The sequence below is a fragment of the Phyllostomus discolor genome, chromosome 8 (assembly GCF_004126475.2).
Source record: "Phyllostomus discolor isolate MPI-MPIP mPhyDis1 chromosome 8, mPhyDis1.pri.v3, whole genome shotgun sequence".
Lineage (NCBI taxonomy): Eukaryota > Metazoa > Chordata > Mammalia > Chiroptera > Phyllostomidae > Phyllostomus > Phyllostomus discolor.
The window spans coordinates 55,522,261-55,547,726 of record NC_040910.2 but is presented as its reverse complement, the minus strand read 5'-3'; the positions used below and the strand labels follow the sequence as shown (position 1 = coordinate 55,547,726).

The window sequence follows — 25,466 nt, the reverse complement described above, 5'->3', positions numbered from 1 at the left end:
AGGAAATACTGCCATGAGTCCCTCTCCTAATCCCATCTAGTACCTGCTGAAAGAGAATCACTGGAAGGTGGGATGGACAATACAAGCAGGAGAAGTGGATCTCATGACCTGCCCCTGTGGAATGATCAGAGTGGGAGCCGGCAAATCATGCTGGGTTTGGACATATATAGGTGACACTTAGTAGGATAAACCAAATGATGACATTTAAGAGAAGGCCTCTGGTCCAGAAGCATCTCTCAATTACTGTTTGAAAAGAGATTTGCTTGGATTAGCAAAACAACATCCCTGGGAGGTTAAAGCTGGAGACTGACATTTAGATCTGAGTATAAATTCACTTTAACCTTCTCCCTTTCTCTCCCCCTGAATCAGAGGCAGCAAGGAAGCAGGTGTTCTGAGCAGGGCACCTGGAGGGGGGACCAGTATTGACCTCAGAAGCTGTGGACACAGGGAAGACCACAGCAGAGGGATCCCAGCTCTCAGTCTGCCAGACCTGGAATGAAGCAGGGCTCAAGGGAGGGGAAGAGAGTTGGGGAGATGAACTAAAAGGAAACTGGAGGTTTATATTTGTGCACACAGATCTGGGCTCTGTAAGCAAAAGAGTGTTCTTGACAGAATTGGGGGAAATTCTAAGGATCCCAAATCACTTTATTACCATTCACATTCATGCTTCATGTATTTTTCTTTTCTTTTAATTAAAATTCTTAAAATCAGAAAAATGCAACCCTCTCTTTAGCTGATTTATAGAATAGTAAAATTCTCAGACAAGGCAGGTTTTGGTGCTCCCTGCTCATCTATCCCCATGAAGCCCAGGCCAAGGCACGCCTTTGTGATGAGGGCTCTTGCAGTCATGTCACTGTTGTGTCATTAGCAAGAAATATTGGACCATGTATTGGCATCAGAATATAAGAAGAATTTTTTTCTGGAACTGGATCATACTCACATAAAACTGCCAGTCCTATTGGCCTTATCCCTTTATCCACATCTCAAATGAAGTTTGAAAAAGCATTTTCCCCCAACATAAATGAACAAAAAAACTGAAACAGATTCATAAACACAGAGAGTAGACTGGAGGGCGCCAGAGGGGTGGGGTTTGGGGGAATGGGTGAAAGAGGTGAAGGGACTGAGAAGTGCAGATGTGTAGTTACAGAGAATTCACTGGAATGTAAAGTGCAGCACAGAGAACGCAGTCAGTAATGGTGTAATAACTATGCATGGGGTCAGGTGGGTGCTGGCGATGTCGGGGGATCTCTGTGTAAAGTATATGATTGTCTAACCACTATGCTATACACTTGCAACCAATACAAATTTTAAAAGGAAAAAGGAAACCACCTTTCTAATTTAGTTTCTGGCAAATGTACACTTCATCACTCTATTCACTATCTTCCTTCCCAAGATATGTAGTATTTAAATCAGTTTTGAGATTCCATAAAGGAAGCAGGCCCTAAAATCAGACAGCCTAATTTCAAATCCCACTATGCCAGCAACCAGCTGCCTGAGTGACCTTAGTTGAGTTATTCAACCCACTGTTTCCTCATTTGTAAAATGAGGATGCTACTAATAATGGTTAAATTGTAGGTAAAGTGTTTGGCACAGAGCCTGGCTCACACCAGGCACTCAATACAAGTAAATTCTATTAGAGGAAAATGTTAAAAGCTTTGGAGCTAAAGAACAACACTTTCTCACTTCACAACTGTCATGCATGTGCACATGTGTGCATGTGTGTGCATGTACACATTCGCTCCTCTGAGACAGGCTGAACCAAGCAGAGATTTGTGTCAGGGACAGTGAACACTCCCGTCACCTCTGCGCCCTTTTGTCACCTTTGCAATATTTAAGTTTACTCTTTGCTTACATTTAGGAGATCCTCTACTAAATTTTAGAGCATTGTTTGCTAGATTTAAGGACACACATCAATTTGTCATGTCTAATAGTGGGTCCATAGAGCAGGCAGAAAAAGAAAGACATAAAATCAAGGCCTTGAGCTGAAACAAAAGCAAAAGCTGTGCAGAGAATAAAGACCACTGGACTGGGGGTTCTGGGTCCCCTTATGTAGCACTGTCTTAGTGCTACAGCTATCAGGTGAGGACAGCTTTAATCATTTTGTAATTTGGAAATCAAGTAATTGAATAAGATAATTTCCAACATTGTTCCCTCTTTATGGTTCCATGTTTGTTATTCTGCTGCCAACAACTCTGTGACGGCTACTGCTCTAGCTTGAAAGAGGTCTGGAACTGGACTCCTGCTTTGTTAACCAATGAAAAAGACTTGAGTAGGTGAAGAGGGTGGAAAAGGTCACTTTACACATCAGGACCCAACTCGACAGAACAACAAAAAATGATCAGCAACTTGTCTCCAAGTGTATAGTGAATCTAGTTCGAGTAAAAGTTTTGAGGTTAAAAAGCTAGATTAGGTTGTGTTGAGTTCTGTGGAAGATGTTGACTGTCAAGCAATTGGCAAGCATTCTGTAAGGATTTGGCAGGGGGCAGCCACTGGAGTATGATGAGCAGGGAAGCATATAGTAACATCGGAGGAAAATACAAATGCTCCTCAACTGACAACTGAATTACATCCACATAAACAAGCTGAAAAAAAATCATAAATCAAAAGTGCATTTAACACACCACACCTACCAAACATCATAGCTTAGCCTAGCCTAGCCTACCTTAAATGTGTTCAGAACATTTACACTAGCCTACAGTTGTATAAAAATCATCTTGCTGCCTCTACCCAGCATCATGAGAGAGCATTGTGCCACAAATCACTAGTCCAGGAGATCAAAATTCAAAGTGCTATTTCTACTGAATTCACACCATCAAAAAACTAAGTCTAAACACAGTAGGTCGACAACTGGACTTACAGTGTATTTGAAAATCACTGGCTAAAAGCTGGTAAAGCCAACATTCTGTAAATTTTGGTTTCTCATTAAAATATACAATTCCAACATTCAGGAGAGAAGGAATTTGTAACTATTTAGGCTGTGTCTATAAAATATTGCTTTAAAGAAAAAAGGAAATATTCAAATAACCCCATTTTTATACAGGTTATTTGAATGAATTCCAACTTATTTTTAAATTCAGGCAAAACAATTTGCATATGTAGACTCAGCCTAGGTTTCAAGTTTTCATTATGTAAAGCTTCACAGTGGACATCGAGGGGCATTCTATTACGGAGGACAGTGTGACCCTCTGCACTGGGTCTGCCCCTGTAATGGACTTTGCACATGTGGACAAGTGAGAATCATCTTGAGGATACTGCAAAGAGTTACATTCATCTAGGCTTATCAGTGAAATGTGAGAAACTCAGATGCACTTTGAAACATTTGAAACTTTTAAAAAATGTAAAAGGAAATTTGTTGGTTTGTTTGCTTGTTTTCCCAGACCATTGGCCAGCTGCCTTGCAAATAATAAGTATGAATCTGTGTGTTTTCTTCCAGGGTCTTTCTTCCCCGATTTCAAGCCTTCTGAAACAGTTTTTAAAATAGCATTCTGGCTCGGATACCTAAACAGCTGCATCAACCCCATTATATACCCATGTTCCAGTCAAGAGTTTAAAAAGGCCTTCCAGAACGTCTTGAGACTCCAGTGCCTCCGCAGAAAGCAGTCTTCCAAGCGGGCTCTGGGCTATACCCTACACCCACCCAGCCACACCCTGGAGGGGCAGCACAAGGACCTGGTGCGCATCCCCGTGGGCTCAGGAGACACCTTCTACAAGATCTCGAAGACAGACAGGGTCTCTGAGTGGAAGTTTTTCTCTTCGCTGCCCCAAGGATCTACCAGGATCACAGTGCCCAAGGACCAGAGGGCCTGCATAGCCCAGGGGCGAAGTAAAGGCTTTGTGCAGGTCTGCTGCTGTGTGGGGCCATCACCCCCACACCAGGGAGAAAACTACCAAGTGCCAACCATTAAAATCCACACCATCTCCCTCAGTGAGAATGGGGAGAAAGTCTAGACAGGAAAGGTCAGAAGGAAGGCAGGATGATCTTAGGCACCCTTCCCCTTTCTATGGGAAAGGCCAGTTCACTCTTCCTGGATGACAATACAGGGCCCTCCAATTGGACCATCTGAGAATGGGGTGGGGGGAGGAAACCCAACTCTTGGGCAGTGGGTAGGGCCCAGGGAGGAGGGAAGATGTGGCACAACCATCCCGTTCAAACGGAGGACAAGCAGCACTTCCCTGAAGCTAATACCCTCTCATATCCTCTGAGCCCGCTCTCCCCAGCCAGCCCCTTCATTGGAAAACACCATGGGAAAGAGAAGTTCAGGCACAATCCAAAAGACTATAAATATAGGGTTATGATTTCATCAGGAATATTTTCAGTGCACACTCTAAGTTTGGAGCTATTTCTTGATAGAGTGAGGGGATTTTATTTTCAGGCCTGGGGAGGAAGAACCTTACCATGATGGCTGATACCCAGGCACATTATTTTTAGAGCAAGTTTTAAACTTCACCATTTCTGATACATCCAGTGTCTCAACTTGGTGAAACTTGACCATGAGATTTACCTTTTGGGGCAGTTTGACTGGATACTGATTCTGATTCCTTAAGGATGGGGATGGGAGTACTCATTGTCTCTGAACTAAAGGGGACTTGGGTCTAGATCAGCTGAAAGAACCAGTCAGTGGAAGGGTGGCTCTTCCTAATGGAAAGCAGTACAAATGAGGGTCATTGTTTCAGCCTAACTACCATGGACACAATTCCATTAAGTAGTTCCAGGCTCAAATGTAGGAAGGCTTCTTGTGTAACACAAAGATCCAGAGGTTAGGGTAGGGCGAGTGCTAATTGCACATTAAACTAGAGGCTGCAAAATTACTCCACAACCTTTTTGACATGGCCTAGAGAAAACTTTCTGTGCAAGTCACTTAACTTTTTCAGAATTTTCCATTATGAAAATCCATAGCTGATAATATTTTGAAAGGCACCCCTTGACTTCCTTTTTTCAGCTGCTTCACTACTGCATAGGGAATGAGGGTCGAGGCCCCAGTGCACCTGCAGCATGCAGGACTGAGCCTTATGATCCAAGTACGTGCTCCTGTCATTCGAGAGGTACACCTGCTTAGCTTGGGAGAATGCTGACTAAAAACCCATCAAAAGCTGGAGTTTGCAAAGAGCTTTTGACAGATGCCCATTTATTCTGGTGAAAGATCCAGTAGCCCAATTACTTCATCTATTTCCACTTCCTACAGGTACTTGGGGAGCATGCTGGTTTTGGTTTTATGTATACCAAATTTTGGTAAACCTTAATAACTGGGTATATTTACTAAAGATGAAGATCGTAACTATATGTAAAAGTTAAAAAAGTTTTCACATTCCACAATAAGAATTTAAAGTGAGATTTGTGGTTTTGAAAGAATTGAGTGGAATCACTGGCTTGAGACTACTGATCATTTCAGTGGTCTCTTTCCACACATTTAGGTGATTTCCACTAAGAATTTTGAAGTAGGCTGTAGCCATTATTTAATCTTAATGGCACAAATATGGCCCATATCATCTTTTTCTTCTTTCCTGACAGAAAAATAATAATTTCCTTAAATCTTTCTGAAAGGCTCATACCTTTACACACTGCCATGGAGGGTATGGTTGCAATGTGGATTGGAGTTTGGTTTTTGGTTGTGTTTGAATATAAAATATTGTCACTTTCTCAGCTCTTGCTGGAGAGTGTCTTCCCATTGACCAGACAGACATCCTGACTTATGTTTATGCTTAGGCTCTGGTGTTAGATGTTGGCTGGATTTTTAGACTCTGGTCTGTCTGCATGTCCCATAACAGCTCCACCAGAGGCAGGTGTCCTGTCAGGGCTGTAGGCACCGGGGAAGAGGTGAGTGAACAAGCCTCACTGCACTCTGCCTTCCTGGGAAAGAGAAGTCTCATCACTGAGAGCTTCCCTCAGAGTCTGAATTTTAAAAACCCATTTTGCAAGACACCCCCCTTACGAGAAGAGCTTCCCTATGAGAAAATGCTAATAGTTCCTCACAAAATACACCTGATCTTTAAACACCTTTACAGACAAATTTAAATATTAGATATTAGAAAGTTTAAGGTCACCAGAAAGCTAGCATTAGTGCCACTGCTCATCAAAATAAGCAACCACAGGATGTTTCTGTCATCAGATAAAAGCCATGACAATTGTACTCATGTAAAATTATCCATAAATAATTGTCTGCTATGCTCTTCTCCAACCCCTCTCCCTCCAGGGAGGCAAACTTTAACATTGCTTTCCTTTCCCATAACATGGTATTATGTATAAATTTGCCAATTTTACAAGAAATTAATAATGTCACCCAAGACTTAGCCAAAATGGGATAACAATATACAAGTTATTTTTTACTCATCCACAAAAATCTCTGTACCTTTGAGCATGCCAAAAACCATCTAAAATTGTCACAGTTAAACAGATGATTGTCATATTTATACTCACATGTTTACTGCTTCTATTTGGAGTTTGAAGAATTTACCCAGGGCAACAGTAGTCAGAATGTCTTCTCTAATGTGTCATAAAAGCAGTTGCTGCAGGATTGTCTCAAAATCACAAAAAGTCAGCTTGACATGATGGGAGAGGCACAATCTGAGATTTTCTTGCAATTCAAACTGCATGCATTAAGAGAGACCTTGAATCTCTTTATTCAAAAAATGTCCCCAAACTTTTGCAAGGATTTCAGGAAAGCATTACACTTGTCAAGGTTTCTTCCTTTTCCCTCTGTCATGTTGCATCCAAAACTGCCCCTGCCTATAATCATTCAGTGTATGCCAACACTCTCCAAAATATTAAGGCTTCTAACTCTCATCACCTACCTGAACTGGTCCATCCATGATAGACAGTGATATTTGGGAAAATAAATATTTTTTTAAGGCTTTTTTGTTAGGCGCTACTGTGGGCCAGGCCTTACCAGGGCATTTTGCACCCATTGTCTCTAAACCTCATAGCAACTCCACTATTCATAGTTTGGAGACTGAGACCTGAGAGTTAAGAGTGATTGAGGACTGGCCCAGGGCCAAGAAGGAACCGTTATTCAGTCTTGGCCCTCCCTAACACTAATGTCTGCATATCTTGTTTTTTTGTTTTGTTTTATTTGTTTTTGTTTTTTTTTTTTTTCACAATGCCCCTGACTCATAAATAGTGGGGGTAAAAGCCCCCTCTCACTGGGACTGAGTATACTAAGGACACTACACCATACCCAAACTTGTTACTGTTTTCTTTCCTTGGGATTTGCCTGCCAATTAACCTCAGTAAATATGCTGCAAAATCTTCATTCCAGCCAAACCCAACAGCAGGTCATTGTAAATGAAAGGGTTTGGTATCTATAATTCTTTTTTAAAGATCTTATTTATTTTTACACAGAGGGGAAAGGAGGGAAAAAGAGAGGGAGAAAATCATCAATGTGTGGTTGCTGCTTATGCACCCCCTACTGGGGACCTGGCGCACAACCCAGGCATGTGCCCTGACTGGGAATCGAACTGATGACCCTTTGGTTCACAGGCCAGCACTTAATTCACTGAGCCACACCAGCCAGGGCTGGTTTCTATAATTCTAACTCTCAGATTGTACCCCTCTTCCAGGGAGCATGGCCCAGAATGGTATTCAGGCCTTGCAAGAAGGATAAATTATATTAAAGAGGGAGGAGCTGTACAGATGAGAGAATTCGAAAGAGGCTGCTTAGGCCTAGAACAGCAAGACACACTTTCAGGTACAAAATACACCGTACTGTCCAGTGGCTGACGTTACTGACTGCCACCCACCATTCATAGCACACTTCCAGGAAGTATGTCTGTCCCTTTTTAAAGTAAATTAAAAAAATACATCATTCTTATCAGCTGTATTCCAGCCTTTTTTTTGAGTTGGAGAAAGAGAAAAGAAATCATAGGCATCACCAGGAGCACACAGAGCTCAGAGTGTGTCAAACATGTGACTGTCATTTCTGTCACCTTGGAAACACGGTTTCAGAGTGCTGGGCTCCAGGTAGCCAGAGACCTAGACAATCTTTGCAGATGGAGAATTGGTTGGCAGCTGTGGCAGTTTATTGGATGGCATCTCCTTGGTCCTGGCTTTCTTTGCATAAAGGAATGCTTAGATCCTGAGGGTCGGCCCCCCGTCCCTCCACAGTGAGCCATCACACAGGCCTCCTGGCCCTGTAGGTTTCGTGGTTGTGGGCTGGGGGGACATTTTAGAAACTATTTTCTTGGGCAGGTGATTAGCCTTGAATCACAGCTATTTAATCACAGCTTGACGCACAGTCTCATTTGTTTCTGGGGCTGGTTCTGCTCAGGTCTTCTTGCCAAAAAAGATGCTGCCTCTACCTACAAGGGTTTGTTGACTCAACTCAGGAAAGAGCTCTGCCCATCAGCAAAGGGATGAGGGATTGGGGGTGCATGGAAGGTAAACTCTGCAAGCAAAAACAGGGTGATGAAAAAGACAGCAGAGGTGGTAACTATGGTGACAACCATAGAGGTGTGCTCACTTGTTACTCTGATTTCTTTTTGCACTACCAGGACTTTTAACCATGAAACCACCTGCACACAGCTCTGGTCAAGCCCACTTGGAACACTGTCGGCATCTGCTCCTTGTCAGCAGAGTGTGCTGTGGAGTAGGGCCAAGCTCAGGCTGCTGTGGGGTCCACCATCTTCAAAAAGCAACAGCAGCCATGGCCCCCCTCTGGCAAGGTCCCTGCCAAGAGATGACTGCTGGGGGCTGGGCTGGCCAAAGCAAGTCAGGATTTCAGCAGAGGGCACCCAGCCCCTGGCTGGTATTCCATCAGCATATTCGCAGTCCTGCTCCCCAGGCCCTCGTGTCACCAGGGCAGAGGATGGACCTCTCTGCTCTGTGCAGGAGAATGGCATTTCTTCTTCGCTCTGCAGCACAGATTACTGAGTGTCCTGCCTGAAAGGAAGGTTATGGGAGTTGAGGAGGGGGCTGTTGAAAGGGAGAAAGAAGACTGACCCTGGACATTGCTCAAAGCAGGATGGATAGTTCAGGAATCCACTGCTGCAGCTGATAAGCAAGGAGCTGCCCTAAAGCAATGCTTATTCATGTCCAAAAACAAAGTAATTATCTTTCCTTTTCATGCGGCTGGGGAGTTGTTATATTACTTTCCCTCCAAGTCATAGTCAACTTTGCCACATTATCAGCTGGAAATGATTATTGGTAAACTATGAAAAATACAGACTTAATTAAGTAAAAAAATCTAAGAAAAAATTTATACTGCACCTGGAGGGAAAAATAGACACTGATCTACATTAAAAAGCCTGAATAATAGTAGGTGCATTCAGATGCAATATTAAAAAAGTAAAGACAGAAAATCACTGCATGAGTTTGGTAATTCCTCCCATTGATACAATACTTAATACCTTTTAAAACACTTCTGCCTATCTCAAGTGATTCCTGAGCATTAGTTTGTAATATAGATATTTGTACTTAGCATATAAAGAAACAAGGGGAGGGGACTAGGGAGAGGTTTATGGATTTCTTTGAATCGCCCCAAATCCAGCTTCTGATTCCTTTTTCCAAGAGCCTTCAATATCCCCAAGGTCCACTGTGTTTCCTGAGACCCTGGCTTTCATGTCACTGATTCATCCCTGATCTGCGTTTCCCCCCAGGTACAGCTCAGCGGCTGGGCAGTACAAGATTGTTCTAGGCACTGAGTGCATATTTGTCTATGCTGCTCTCGTTGACTAAACAAGCTGCTGTAACTCTGCTCTCTCTCCCTAGATAGTCAGCAGCAGAGCTAAGGGAATAAGCAGGACAGGGACTTGTCAACAGGGTGACACATAAGGCAAAGCCACAAGTTATTGATACCTTAAGGACCTCAGGAATGCAGAGGTCCAAGGGAGATTTCAGAACCCCCTTTGCTGGGGAGGCTGAGAGTCATCTCATACACCCTGTTGATCACCGTCAGCAACTGCTCACTTCCTTTCCTGCACCTGATGCACTGGGCACGAAAAACACCAAGAGGCAGACAGTCCCTGGCTAATGAGCTGGGTGTGTTGCAAGCTCATCTGTTGCAAGTCAAGAATGCATTCATTCTTCCAAGAGATATTGTTAGAAATGGGGGAGGGGAAGGATGTTCCTAGCTGAACAAAAGAATAAAGCTCTATTTGATGTATACCAGAGGCTGGAATACTTTTTTTTTTCTGTAAATAGCTAGACATTTGGGAATTGTGGGGCCGTATGGTCTCTGTCACTCACTCTTTGTTTAATTGGGGTTGGGGGGAGGAACAATCTTCTAAAAATGTAGAAACCAGTCGTAGCTCTTAGGCATGGGCCAGATTTAGCCCATGGTCCACAGTTTGCTACCCCGATCCATACCACTGCTAGCTTACACTGTTGTGAAAATAATGCTAAGCAGCGTATTTTGGTCAACATACAAGCATCTTTTTCTAGTGTGTCACTGACATATCTCCACCTGACTACCTTAATGTTCCCAGCCTGTGTGAGTTGCTGGGTATAAAGTGACAAGTTCATAATCAAGGGTGGGATCTGTTCCATATGACCTGTCCCCGCAAAAGATACACTTAGTTTATCATTGTGACTTTCTACACAGGCCTCAGGGTGAGAGTGAAACACCCACCACCCGCCCACTGTTGTCTTTGGTAACAGAAGCCCATGGAGTCCATGGGGTGTCTCAACTCTTCACCTCATCAGCAAAATCCCCCAGCACAACCTGGCCAACTCCGAGAGTAACAATGAGTAGGTACATTTGGCCAGGGCCCATGTGAAGTCCCTCTGGGGCCCTGCTGGAGTATCCCCCAGAGGCCCTCGGGACACATGTAGCTTCTCAGGAGGGCCTCCTGACCACAGCACTCTGCACCAGGGTCTGGAGGCTGTGCCCTGGAGTTCACCATGAAGTGGGACACAGAAGGAGGGGTGGGGGACAGGAGGAGGAGTCAGGGAGTCCTCCCAAAGACAAATGCTAGTTTCTAGCAGGTTTCTTCTCCTCCTCCTTTCCTTCTTCTTTTCCTATTTTTCCTTTTTGTTTAAGTCTGAAAAAAATTGCTTAACTTGACTCAAAATGGCACATGGGAAAACAGATTTAGCCCTGTGCCAGGGCAGCATGAAGCCACAGTTGGCTTAGCTGGCACTTCATTAGAAGGACTTGCTTCCCTGCCCTCTCTCCAGTTCTGATGGGCAGTGATGGGGAGGAAGTGAGGTGCCCGCTTCCCTGAGCCTGGGGCAGGGTGTCTGCAGCATTAAGGGATGAGGCTATCTGTCAGGGGGGCTTGGGATGGGGCCTGGAGCAGCAATGGGTGCAGAACTGGCATGGAAGGACCTGGAAGGATGGAAGCCAATAATAGCACTGCTGTCTTTGCTGGGCACAGAAAGGAGGGCTTGGGCCACCTCCCTCCCAGTGTGGCAGCTCCTCTTTCCTTCTCCTGCCCCCAGTCTGTCTTGTTCCTTTCCTTTCTCCTTTCCTTATCTCTTCACCTCTCTCCATAACTCCACCCTCCCCTTCTTGCCAAACTTACAAGCAGTGACCAGCATTGCCATGGGTGCCCTTACTCCTGTGGGTGCCAGTTCCTGTGGAATAAAGTATTGCATGCATCACCCTAGGGGACAAGGCAGGATTGCCTCAGCCCCTTTAGCCCCTCTTCACATCAGGCATCAGGCCTGACACTGCAAGTTGTTCTCCCTACCCTCCCCCCGCAGCCCCCAGGGACCCAGGGCAGCAGGCAGGCCTGCCTGGCAAAGGTTCAATCAAGGTCTTCCCCAAGGACTTTCACCTTCTGCCCACGTGGCTGTCTTTCTGCTCTTACACTGTTAATTCCAAATGAAAGGTACAAACACATGAGCAGCCACCTATCAGGAAGACCTGATGGTCAGGAGAGGTATCTGTCCCCTCCCCCAGAGGTACAGGTCTTCCTCCCAGCTGCCACTTCTCACTCCCTGACAACTTAAAACCTTCTAACTATTTACCCAGCCCCACAAGGTCGCCTTCTCTTTCTCTTCTTCATCCTTTGTCTGTTGCCTTTGTGGTTTTTTCCCCCTTTCACTTTCCCTTAGTCCTTCAAAGCCCTGATTAGTCTCACAAAGTAAACTTGGTTTCGGGTTAGCATTTGGCAGTGCTGATGTGCATTCACAGAACTGGGTGAAAGGTTTCTCCCCTGACACTTCTGCTCTATCCCCATCCCGGTCCTGCCACCCTTTTTGTGCCTGGAACTTGCTCACGGACTTCCTCTATTCTCTCCTCTTAGCAGGAGCCTTTCTACTCTGAGCAAAGGGAATTCTGCTCCCAGACATGCTTCTGCTTTTGCTGACATAGCTCATGACTTATAATTGTCCATATTCATGTGCTCGGCTGTCTTGGCGAAGTGCCATGGTGGCAGCTTTGACAACAGATGTTTCTTCTCTCGGGTCTGGAAGCTGGAAGTCTGGGGTCCAGGCATCTCAGGGCTATGCCTCCCGAGGCCTCTCTCCTAAGCCTGCAGACGGCCACCTTCTCCCTGCACCCTCACCTGGCCTGCCCTGGAGTGTCCTGATTGCCTCTTCTTACAAGGACACCAAAAAGATTTGGATCAGAGCCCTTCCTGACAAGCTCATTTTAACCTGAATCACCTCTTTAAAGGTCCTGTCTCCAAATACAGTCACATTCTGAGGTACTAGGTATTAGGGTTAGACATGAAATTTGGGGGGACACAATTCAGCCCATAATGTTTTTATCTCCATTCTCTCCTTTCAGTGCATTAAAATGTATCCATAATTCTGTTCCCAGATCAGATGTTCAAATATAGCCTTTCCTGAACTTGCTTCCTCTCCAAGTTCCTACAGCAATGGCCTGTAAAATGCACCTGGCAACTAGTGATGCATTTTATTGTGATCTTCCTGTGGCTTTTTAAAATCTATATTTTCTTGTTTTAAAACATGCTTTACACTGTACCTGTATAGGTTCCATCTTCTCAACTGGATGAAAACTTGGGAGGGTGGAAACTGTCCTATCATTCCATATGGTTGTTTCAGTCCTCAGCCCCTGGGTGGCCATATCTGAGGACCAGGACCCTATTGAGCAGGCAAAGAGAGAGAGGACAAAGAGGGACAGACCTGAGTGTTAGTGACAAGGAGGGGCTTGTGAGGGCAGGTCCATAGGGACTTGGAAATACGAGATAACATACCAGGAAGGCTCAGGTACCAGTTGACAGCACTGGGCTTCTAGAAAGTCACAGTGAGAGTCTTATAGGAGTGCAGAGCACAGCCATGGGGAACCCCAGGTTGATGCCACCTCGAGCCAGATTGGCGTAGCACTGCCTAGGACACACCTACACCCAGGAACACAGAATGCCATCACCAAATGGGGTGGATCCCAGACCATGAAAGCAAGTTGAAACAACAGGATGGGATTCAGAACCAGTGTCAGAACCTGGTCCTGGGAGATGAGTGGCCGAGGGGCTTGTGGGGAGGTGTGCTCACCATGGGTCCCCAGTCTCAGCAATGGGTGCATTGTCTAGAGTAGTGTGGTACACCAGCTTCAGTCCAATGGAGAAACTGAAAGAGGAGAAACCATGTGACAAGACAGAGCCTACAAAAGTGTTAAGTGTATTGAGACCAAAGCCATCTAAAAACAGATTTGAATGAGTGGAGCAACAGTTTATTGATTTATCCACTGGAAAAACAAAAACAAAAACGTGTCTTTCTTCCCCACTCTAGTCCCCATTCCTTTTGCTAAACCCAGCCTTCCCTTTCATGATGAAAAGATTTCAGCCCTGCAGTGTGGCTAATTAAAGTCTCAGGGTTGGAAGGCCCTTGGACCATTAATCAAAAACTGAGCATCAGGATAAATACTTCTCAGTCCACAGTGTGTCCCCCACCCAGGCACTGTGTCACAGCAGAGTGGCTGTCATTGTGAAGGGCAAGGGAAGGCAGAGACTTGATGAATGGGGAGGCAAACAGGCAGCTTTAGTCAAAAATAAAAATGCCCAAATTTACTCTGACAAGTAGAAAGGCTGTTAAAAAGTAAGCCAATGAAGTACTTTAAAGAGCAAAACAAGCAAGTATGACAAATATTTAAATAACGAGTAATTGCTAGTTTTCTACATACTTTCTTAAGGATGGTAAACATTCATCAGGGAGCAACTGAATAAAAAAGCAGGGTCCCACGCTTGCTTTTGTCTCCCATAGCTCACCAGACCCCTGCCTCCCTCTTTCCAACATTATACAGGACTCTGATACAGGGACTTTAACAGAGGGTGCGATAGTCTGACACAGAAGTTTTGTGTCAGCTGTTAAAGCCTGACTCCAAGCATGAGCTTCTTCATCAGATGTAGAGGGAGGGAACACCTCGTTTCTGTCTCTGAGGTGTGACAAGGCTCCACAGTCTGCTCTTCAGTATTGCAGCACCTGCTTATCCAATATAGCAGACAACAAAATGAATGCCCTCTGACAAAGTGTGCAGAGATCAAGTCCAAATAGTACACATGACCTTTTGAATTGAATTTATTGAGGTGACATTGGTTCACAAAACCATACAGGTTTCAAGAGTACAACTCAACAAATCATTGCTTGCACACTGCATTGTGCACCCATCACCCCAGCAAAGTCTCTTTCCATCCCCATTTTCCCCATGTTTCCCACCTCCATCTACCACCCCCCTTCCCTCTGACTATCACCACACTGAAGTCTGTGTCTATGTGTTATACATACATTTTTATAATCCCTTCACCTCCTTTCATCCAGCCCTCCTACCCCCTGCCCCTCTGATATCTGTCAGTCTGATCCATGTATCCATGCCCATTTCTATTTCGTTCACCAGTTTGTTTTGTTCATTAGATTCCACATATAAGTGAGACCACATGGTATTGTATTTGTCTTTCTCTGACTGGCTTATTTCCCTTAGTATAATACTCTCCAGATCTATCCATGCTGTTGCAAAAGGTAAAATTTCCTTTTTTTTTAAATTCAGCCAAGAAGTATTCTATCGTGTAAACATACCACAGCTTTTTTTAATCCTCTCATCTATGGATGGGTACTGGGACTGTTTCCAGATCTTGGAGATTATAAATATTGCTGCAGTGGGCATTGGGTGCATATGCTTTCAAATTAGTGTTTTGGGTTTCTTTGGATATATTCCCAGAAGGGGGATTGCTGGGTCATAAGGCAGATTCATTTTTAATTTTTTGAGAAACCTCTATACTGTTATCCACAATGGCTGCCCCAGCCTGCATACCCACCAACAGTGCATGACAGTTCCCATTTATCCATGTCCTCAACAGCACTTGTTGTTTGTTGATTTATTGATGACAGCCTTTCTGGCAGGTGTGAAGTGATATCTCATTGTGGTTTTGCTATGCACTTCTGATAAGTAGTGACATTGAGCATCTTTTCATTTGCCCTTGGCCACCTGTATGACCTATTCAGAGAAGTATCTATTGAGTTTCTTTGCCAATTTTTATAATAATGGGTTGTTTGCCTTCTTGGTGTCAAATTATATAAGTTCTTTATATATTCTGGAAATTATCCCCTTATCAGATGTGTCATTGGGTAATATTTTCTCCCATTCAGTGGATTCCCTTTTCACTTCGATGATGGTTTCTTTATGTGTGCAGAAGTTTTTTAATTTGATATACTTCAATTTGTTTACTTTTCCCTTTGTTTCCCTGGACATACATTGGCAAAAATATTGCTACAAGAAATGTCTGAAATTTTACTTATGTTTTCTTCTAGGATTTTTATGGTTTTGTGGCTTCATTTAAGTCTTTAATCCATTTTGAGTTTATTCTTGTGGATGGTGTAAATTGATGGTCTAGTTTTATGTATTTTTTGCATATATCTGTCCAATGTTCCCAACACCATTTATTGAAGACACTGTCTTTACCCCATTATAAGTTCTTGCCTCCTTTATCAAATATTAATGGACCATAAAGATGTGGGTTTATTTCTGGGCTCCCCTGTAATGTTCCATCGATCTATGTGTCAGTGTTTGTACCAGTACTAGGCTGTTTTGATTACAATGGCCTTGTAGTATAGCTTGATGCAGTATAGTATAGGTATTGTGATTCCCTCAACTTTGTTCATCTTTCTTAAGATTCTGAAGCAAGACTCAGGGTCTTTTGTGGTTCCATATAAATTTTTGGAATATTTGTTCTAGATCTATGAGATATAGCTTTGGTGGTGGGGGGAGACATTTTGAAGCATCTACTATGTGCCAAGCCCTTTGCATATTTTGATAGAGTAAAATGTAAAATTTTACAGTAGCATCGTGAAGGAAATATTTTCACAGAGAACCCAATGATATGAGTGTGCAAAGAAAACCAGGAATGTCTGTAAGGAGTTCAGGGAAAAGAGAAAGACCGGGGAAAATTGAGCCTTTTGGGTACTTCTTCCTGGAGTTCACCTGTGCTGTTCACCTGGCCTGCAGAATCCTTGGCCTGACATTAGCCAGCTCCACCGAAGCCAATCAAAGGAAGAGAACTTCTGAGATCTTGTAAGTGGTGTTGTGGGAGGAGCAGTGGCCTAGAAGCCACAAGACCTGGGCCTAATTTCAGGCCCCATCTCTGTGCCTAAGTAAGGGATACAGGACCTTGACCTCTCTCGGTTTCACTTTTTTCATCTGTGAAATGTGGTAGGCAAGTGTAATGGAGTTAACCATATGCAGTCATAGTAAACCCCGGCAAATACTAGCACTCTGTCCATATGCATTTCCCCTCCCAAATGCTGTGTAAATCTAAATCAAACATTATTAGAAATCAGATTACCTTTTAGGTATCTTAAAGCACAAATCTCCGCATGCAGGAACAACAGGATAATTCTGTTTCCTTTGCTCTTTCTCTATTTAGATTGATAAGTTTCCAGAAGTTGGTCATCACCAGTTCAAGGCACAAATGACCCTTTCATTAGAAAGGAAGTACTAAGCGGACGTTGTACCGCTGCATGGATGCTATAATTCCTCAGTTTAGGGTGCTGGGCACCAAATTAAGTTTCATTTATTTCACCCAATGCCCCCGACTATGTTATTTTCTTTGGGTTGGAAACATCTCTGCCAGAACATTTGTTTTAATTTTTAAAATCAAACTCAGCGTACTACTTTGAAGCTTTCCACTGAGCTGTTGGACAGCCCAGAACAAGGGTGCCTGGTGCCGGTGCTTGTAATCTCTCTCATTTGACTGTTCACTTGGCACAGGAAATATTTTGTTATCATAGCTGTTCTATGGAAGACACTGTACAGAATGCTATCATTACATAAAAGATGTGTGGGTGCTGGTAGAACCAATGTTATAAGAAAGAGAAGTACTTTTGACCACTGGGAGACACTAGAGCATTTGAAGCAAAGCTTGGGTTTAAAATCATCTCAGGAAATGGGGCTGGGCAATGCTTGGCCTGGGGTCAGAAGTGTTTACAAAACAAGAGAGTAAATTCCTAGGCATGACCCACAGACAGTTTAAATTTTAGCTGGAACTGAAACCCTCTTCATGGGAGCACCAGCTCCCAGTCTTGGCTCTAATCGCAAGTGCTGTCCATGAGAGCCCTGGCATCATCTCTGTGGCTCCCTTAAAGGCTCTCCTGGGCCCTTCTGGGCAGATGGTTGACAGCCAAGTCCATACTGCAGGCTCCACACACATGACCCAGTCTGCCTCGGGCAGCAGCCACTCAAAGGCTGTGTATGATAGCCACCTTCTCCTGTGTGCTCTCCTGACTCAGAATATCAAACTTGTTTTATATGGAGGGGGAAAGTTACTTTCAGGGGTGAGGTTCCTAGTCTGTGTCTGTTTTGGTCTTCCCAGTTTTGAGAAGCAACAGCTGAGTTGAGACAAGGGTGACCTGGCTGGGGTAGACCCCTGCTAAAGGGAAGAATTGTCTTTTTCTCTCAGTGTCGGGGCAAGGGAGACAGGGCCTTGCCTGCAGGGGAGCAGAATGTGGCTGGGCTGGTGGATAGGGAAGTATGTGGGCCTTGATTTACAAAGAATCAGCTCTACCAGTGTCTGAATTTGTGAAAATGGATACATGGTGTTTGGAGTAAGAATTCTTACTCTACAGAAGGGTAACATTTGGGTCATGTTGATGTATAATGCTTTGTATATTAAAACTATTCATGCAGTTCTTTAAAGGTCAATCTGCCTCAATTTTTAAGGGACAGACACCCATTATATGAAGTCCATGTTTCTGTCCACGGGTGCTGTCCTTACCCCCCGTGGCAGGAGGATGTCCAGCCCAGCCCCCATCTCGCTGCCCACTGCTGAGAGCCAAATGTGCACGTGGATGCACCTCTTTATCAAGCATTTAAGACACGAACTTATTGCCAACGCTGGGACAACAGTGATTTAAGGTGTGACTATGAATATAAAGAGAAAGAAAAACAGGCTTGGGAGACAAATAGCTCAATGTTTTGAGAGTCTGCTTAGCACAGCTCCCCCTGTTGCATTAAACATGAAAGTAACTTTTGTGTCCCTCAAATTGTATGTAGCACATCCACAGGAGTAGGAAAAGTGCTGCTGCAAAATAAGCTCCTCTTCCTCCAAGGGCCACTGCAACTGCACACACCAGCTCTTTCACTCAGTGACCCCTCTGAGTTGTCAGGAGGGGTGCAGGCCTGGTCCAAGGGTGGACACGTGGCTCAAGGTCCCTGTGGCCTGAAAAGCACAGGCAAGCCAGTCATCACGGCAGAGAGTGGTAAACACTGTGACTGGGCATTCATGCAACCCTTGGCAGTTTGGTAGAGGGTACCAGCCCAGCCTCAGTGGTGGGCTTCTCAAAAATGGTGACCTCTCTTGGGTCCTGGAGGACAGAGTGGAGTGGGACACAAGGAGTTGTTCCAATCAGGCAAGAGGGGAACCTGTGCAGAGGCCCCGGTCCATGCCCTCAGGTGGGTGCCAGGGGTGTCTGGGAGGGCTTGTGGAAGTCAGCCTCGCCTATGGTACCAGGTGGTTGGCTCTGCAAAACCTGTCCCTCACATCCCCTGCAGGCAATCATGCCTGCTTTTCTCCTCACATTTTTTTCAAGCCAACAAAGAAACAAGGAAGAGCCAGTACCTCATGAGTCCAGGGGCTTTCCTAACAAAGTTCCATGTTTGAAGCTTTGTCTGGCTGGAGCTGAAAGGTCTTGGTTTCTCAGTCATCCGAGTCACTATTCCCAAGGCTCAGCACAGCCTTCCCACAGACTGGCTAACCAGATAGAGGTCTTTTCGTTTTTCATTGTGCAAAAAGCATTTGCCCAAACATCAAGTGGCTCCCCTGTCAGGATACCACATGTTTTGGAAGTCTTAACCAACAAATCCTACCTGATGCCATTTAAACTTTCCAAAAATTGAGAAATTGTTTTTAGCAAGAAAATGTTGTGCAGCAAGTTTTAAGAGAAAGAGTTTCCCCGCCCCGCAAAAATCCAGAAAATAATTGGATCCCAACAGTGCCCCGAGGCGCAGGCTTTGCACAGCCATGGCTATGGGGTGGCTACGTTGGTTTGGGTAGGGTCAGGGCACTTTCCAGCCGAAGGGCAGGAGGGTCGGGGTGTTTCTGAGGCATGGGGTGGGAGGGCATTGCCACCCGAAAGCCACAGGGGCAGGGAGGCGAAGCCAAAGCAGTGGTGAAGGGCTCGCGCTGTTCTTTTATTACAGGCAGCTGGTGGTGAGGAAGATGTGACTTGCTGGGGCTAATAAAAACAAATTTGGAGGTTCGCTTAGTCTGTGCAATTAAAACTGTATTCTAGTAACAAAGCTGACACCCCTTAAAGGTGAACCCTGTGACACTTCCCGGCTCGTGGTGGCCTTACTGCTGCTCCACACTTAGGCTTAGGTCTGTTCACAGTGCGAAGCGGGCATCTCCGCCCTGCCAGACAAGTGCAGGCAGGCTGGCCGGCCGAGTTCAGCTGCTGCAACTTTTCTGTAGCCCTGAGGACTGCTGGCAATAAGATCCTGGCAAGGAACCCATCCTAACTACATTGTGTTTGTGAACCACCGGGTTTTGGTATTTGGTCAGTTGAGTTGGTCATACTGCCTTTCTCCCGTGCTGCAAACAAACCAAGTCCATCTGCATTGGGCTGAGAGTTGGTATGTGCTCTGAGCTACTAAAAGAATATTTTCCCAAGTCAGGTAAATATGTTCAGGCATGCGAACTGTTATACTTGAATTTGCTGCAGCATTTTGTACTGACACTCAGGCTGCCTGGCGCCAATGGCTTCTAAACTCAATTTCTTTTATGTGGACTCCATGTCCTTGAATTGTGCTGTTTAAGTGTTTCTGAATTTTCTACGTGCCATTTTTACAGGCCCATGTGTTCATAGCTTGATTTGGTGAAACATCAATCACTATGGTTGTGTTTTTTAAAGAAAACAAATGTATATATTACTAAGAAGTCAAACGAATTATTGGAAAATATACTTGGTGGATCATGCAGCCCCCTATTAAAAAGGAATTTGTTCTATTTGTTTAATAAAGTGACTGTTCAAATTCTAAACATCTGTATTGTCCTTCTAAACATGGATGCAATAATATTTGCGGTCTGCAACATTGATGTATGTCCTCTAATAAAATATTTGAAATATTTCTTTAAAAACACAGTGCCCCTGGCTGGCGTAGCTCAGTGGATTGAGCGCGGGCTGGGAACCAAACTGTCCCAGGTTCGATTCCCAGCCAGGGTACATTCCTGGGTTGCAGGCCATAACCCCCAGCAACCGCACATTGATGTTTCTCTCTCTCTCTCTCTATCTCCCTCCCTAAAAATAAAATAAATAAAATCTTAAAAAAAAAAAAAAAAAAACACAGTGGCCAGTTCTTCAATCACAATGTGTTGTTCACAGGTCTGTTGAGAGCGGGGTGGGCAGCTCAGAGAGGACAGTTGGCATCTTCAGCCAGCTATATAGGGTAGACGGTACACAAAACATGCAGGTTGGCAGCACTCGGTGCTCAGGTAAGAACCCAAATACAAGTGCATTGCCAGGTTTAGAGGCAGGGAGAGGTGATAGTGGAACTCAGACACACAAAAATGCGGACTGTGTGCAAGGTTGGCTGTATTAAGTGACCCAAAGTCAAAGTAATAGGTTAGGGGCTAGAGGTCAGAGAAGGTCATGGGCAACCCAGTGCAAGGAGCATTCTGTGAAGAGTCTTGTCTGACCAGGTCTCCAAGCCTGGAAGCCCCAGCAGCAGCACTTGGGCCCCACCTCTCAGTGGGGCTTCTTGGCAGTGTGGTGTCATTGCTGGGGATAAGACCACCATAGTCAAATTGTCATGGGTTCCAAATTTCCTCAAACATTCACCACCTAGAGATCCAACATCTCTAAATCTCAGTTCTTCTTCTCAACAAGAGGACAATTACTATACATCGCTGAGAGGGTTGTTGGGATATAAAATAAAAAACACTTGTAAGACGTTTAGGAAAATGCTTGCCGTTTAGCTAGCATTCAGCAATGACAGGAGGTTAATTTTCTGATTGACCTTGCTGGTTTTGCTGTGGCTGTTGCTTTGGATATCTGCAGGGACAAACAGACATTACCTTCCTGGTGAGGAGGGGCCCTTACTTTTCACCCAAAGCCCTCAGCCTCTAAGTCAAACCATACCGTTGCACCTGCACTGCTTTGGGTTTTGCCTGATGGTGTCAGGACCTGTGGGTGTTCTGCTGGTCAGAATCCAGGCTCAGTGAGCGAGACTGCAGCCTCCCTGCTGGGATCCCCACAGAGGGTGGGAGTGGGGTGAGTGGAGGCTGGGAGGGCAGCCTAAGACACACAGAAGTCAGCCATTGTTCAGACTTTGCTTTCATGGAGCATGGACATGGCATGACTGCTTTTTAGACTTACATCACTGGTTTATCTGACGCCTTCTCTTTTTATTTTTATTCTCTTTTTATCTTACTTACTTTTCGCCTCATGTTATAGCCTCTGGAAGAGAGAGAAATAGAGCTTTGTCAGTGTCACCACTCACTGGTTCCTGCGAAGGCAGAAAAACCCCTTGAAATATGACCACAACAACATTAGGGCCCCACTCTGCTGTGTATTCTGCAGCAGCTAATGCTACAGAAAGCCCTGTTCTGGCTGATTCAGATACACCATCTCATTTAATCCTCACAATCCTACAGGAGGACCTAGGAATCAAATCAGGGTGCATGTGGCTGGAAGCAACAGAATACCCAAATAAAAGTGACTCACTCAACAAGAAAATTTGTAACACTTTTATCAATAATTTGGCAGGAAGACATTTCTCTTTGCCAAAATGCTCCACAATCAAACTATCTGAGTTTGAATCCTAACCTGTGAAGTGTCAGTAAATGTTTGCAAGCAGCTCTCTGGGGTGGTGGGGAGGACATACAAAAAACGCAGAATCTGCAACATTTGTCAATTCCTGTGGCACAAATTCTCTGACAGTGACATGTACCAAGTTGCCAACATGACATCATTGAACATGGTATTTGGGAAAGATGCACCCTATCATTTCTATGGAGCATGTACAAACCACTTTCAGCATAGCACCGCTGCCCTTGGCAGTGTGTGGCCTAAACCTACCTGTACGTTCATGTTCTTGTCTGTAAAATGGGAGGAAAATTGCACCTTCTTCATTGGAATAATACTGTCCTTCATTCACAGTCAGCGTTCAATGCACGCTAGTTATTGTTTTTGCTCTTGTTCTTGTTGATGCAGGCACAAAGTGGAAACCATCTTGCAACAACAAACGCATTCATCCTAATCTAATTCCCAGTAGAGCAACTCTTTCCAAATTTGCATGGCAGTTCTGTGGTCCTTTTTCAAGCATCACAGAGCACTGCCTCCTCACCCCCACCACACTGACTTCCTTAGTCTCTGTTTCAGACTCCAAAATTTTTCCATGAGAATTCTGTTTCTTTGCATTTTTGTATTAACCAAAGTATTTATTTTAATAACCAGTTTTCTCAAAAAGCCTCTTAATGACAAACCATTCTGCCAGCCAATTATTATTATCTCTCCTGTTTATAAATGCAAAATTGCCTCCAACAGAATTTATAAAAAATAATTACTCTGTTGTGTAGGAGGACAGAAAAACCACTCTCCCAGGCTCACCCCTCACTTTGTTATTCTCCTCGCATCCCTATGCCCCTTTCAAAGGTAACATGTGCTCACACTAAACTGAATGGTAACAGTGCCACAGTGCCTAGGATGGGGTGCTCTTGGGGGCCCTGACTGGCTGTGCCCCACCCTGCAGCTCCCCTCTGTGAACACTGTACGTAAGAAGACAGGAGCCGATGGAAACTAGGTCCATGCTTTTTCATCCCCAGGAGAGCTCTGTTTCCACCCCAGGTTTCTTACACCCACTTACTGATCCTAAAATGTCCAGGTTTGCAGAGCAAACTCCAATGACCCCTTCGTCTCAGCCCCCTGAGCATGGCCCTGGCAGGAAAGCCAAGATGGAGAGCCTAAGTACAGCCATGCTGCTTCTTCGAGTGAGGCCCCAGCATGACGCAGTGTGGGGGCAGGGGTGGCTGGGCCAGGGGAGGGGAGATGCGAGATGGGCAGGGAAGAGCCCACTAACAATACAAGGTCCAAGAACAATGAGCTGGAGCAGACATTTCTCCTGAGTTTTGCTGGTGGGGAGCAGGGGTTCATAAGGACAATAGTGAAATGAAGCAGTTTCTTCCTCTCTGTGGACAAAAGTATAAGTACCTGGGTAGAAATAGATATTCTTTCTACCCTCCCCACATACATGCCAAAATGTGTGTTTGTTAAAATTCATAGTTCCATCCATGCTGTCATAAATAGTAGGATTTCATTATTTGTATGACTGAGTAATATTCCATTGTACCACAGTTGGTTTATCCACTCATCTATTGATGGACACTTGGGCTGCTTCCATATCTTGGCTATTATAAATAATGCTGTGATGAACACAGGGATGCATATATTCTTTCAAATGAATGTTTTGAATTTATTCAGATACACAGCGAAATAAGCCAGAGAGAGAAAAACAAATGTTATATGATATCACTTATATGTGGAATCTAACAAACAAAATAAATAAACAAGCAAAATAGAGAACCATACTTATAGACACAGATAACAGATTGATGGATGCCAGAGGGAAGGGGTGTTGGTGGACTGGATGGAAAAGGTGGATGGGTAAAGAAGTATTAATTGGTAGTCATAAAGCAGTCACAGAGATGTAAGGTGCAGCACAGGGAATATAGTCAATACTATTGTAATAACTATGTACAGTGCTAAGTGAACACTTGTGTTATCTGAGGGAACACATTGTAAAGTATATGAATGTCTATCTGCTATGCTATACACCTAAAACTATTACAAAATAATGTCGAATGCAAACTGTAATAAAAATTAAAATAATAAAATAAAATTTTAAAAAGTAATAGTTCCACCAACCTCTAAGCCTACTCCCCACAGGTAATCAATCACCTTTATCATTTTCTAGTGAATTCATTAATTCAACACATATCTATTGAACATCTGCTACATGGTAGGCATCATCTCACAACCCAGCAATGAACAGAGTAGGGGAAAAATCAACTTGCTGCAGGAAGCTTGCATTCTAGAGCATCTTCTAGAAACTCATAGGCAAATAGGTGGAGCCTGGACACATCTCTATAAAAGCAGAAGGAGCCAGCTTTTCTGATTGGTTGCATTAGAGGCATTTTTGCAGGTCAGTGATTTAGCAACTGGTGGATCCTATCAGATCTCTGAGGTTCTGCCTTAACTGATGCCCCACAAAGTTACCACAGCGAAGTCCAATCTCCTATGCTTTAGGACGTTACAGTGTGATATTATGAGTCCTACTAAAAAACTTTGAGGGCTGATTTTAGATTAGCATTTTTAAGAGCCATAAACTTATTTCAACAGTTTTGTCACTGCTTAAAATATTTTGGGTTCTCATTGGAGTTAATTTATGAATGGTACCTCTCCTAAAAAAAATCCTGTGCTACAAATGACACTAGCTTAGACCATGAAAGATCTTTGTCAAACACCAAAGATGAGCCTTTCCACTGAGGGGACAACTTCAGAAGTCCCCTCTGTTGGACTCTGGGTGCCTGGTACCAACACCTTGACCAGATGGCTATGTCGTCCTATTGGCCAAATACAAGCCTGGTGGGTTGAACCACTGTAAAAAGTCACTGTGAATAAATTCAGTGGAAAAAATCAGGTCAATGGTTTTCAAACTTTTTTTGAAAAAAAAGTTTGGATGGAATCTTATGCAGAAAAAAAGCCCAATACGCAGAATGAAGAAAAGCAGAAGGTTCCAGAATGATGTAAGGAAAGGGTAAAAGTCCAACCCTCAGGCATCCCCACCAGAGAGATACCTACTCTTCCTGCCAACCCCTGAGGAGTCTCTACAGGACTCTCAGGACCCCCTGGAGCAGGGTCAAAGCACCACTGAACTCCATATTCTTCTGGGACAGGGGTCATCTTCCCTCCCCACAACCCCAGCATAGCAGAGTCAGCAGATAAACAGGTCCTGGGAGAAGGAGGCAGTAAAAGGCTGTTGGGGGTGAGATATCCCCCCAAAGAGCTCAGTGTTTAAAGAAGCCTGAGGGTCCACAGTCAAAGATAATTAGCAAACAGGGGTCACATCTGCAAGAATGATTTCCTG

At 44.3% G+C, this 25,466-nt stretch overlaps 1 protein-coding gene across 2 annotated transcripts in view; it reads left to right on the top strand.

Moving 5' to 3' along the window:
* ADRA1A (adrenoceptor alpha 1A) overlaps nt 1-8,859 on the top strand; it is a 105,584-nt gene extending 96,725 nt beyond the window's left edge. Inside the window, exons 2-3 of one of the 2 annotated variants that reach the window (XM_036032707.1) lie at nt 3,434-3,840; nt 8,485-8,859. In XM_036032707.1, the coding sequence (XP_035888600.1) occupies nt 3,434-3,840; nt 8,485-8,493 (416 nt within the window). In that variant the 3' untranslated portion in view covers nt 8,494-8,859. Of the gene's footprint in view, nt 1-3,433; nt 7,348-8,484 lie in introns of those variants that run through there. The other variant, XM_028520496.2, reaches the window with a different exon arrangement.
* Nucleotides 8,860-25,466: the final 16,607 nt, after the last annotated feature.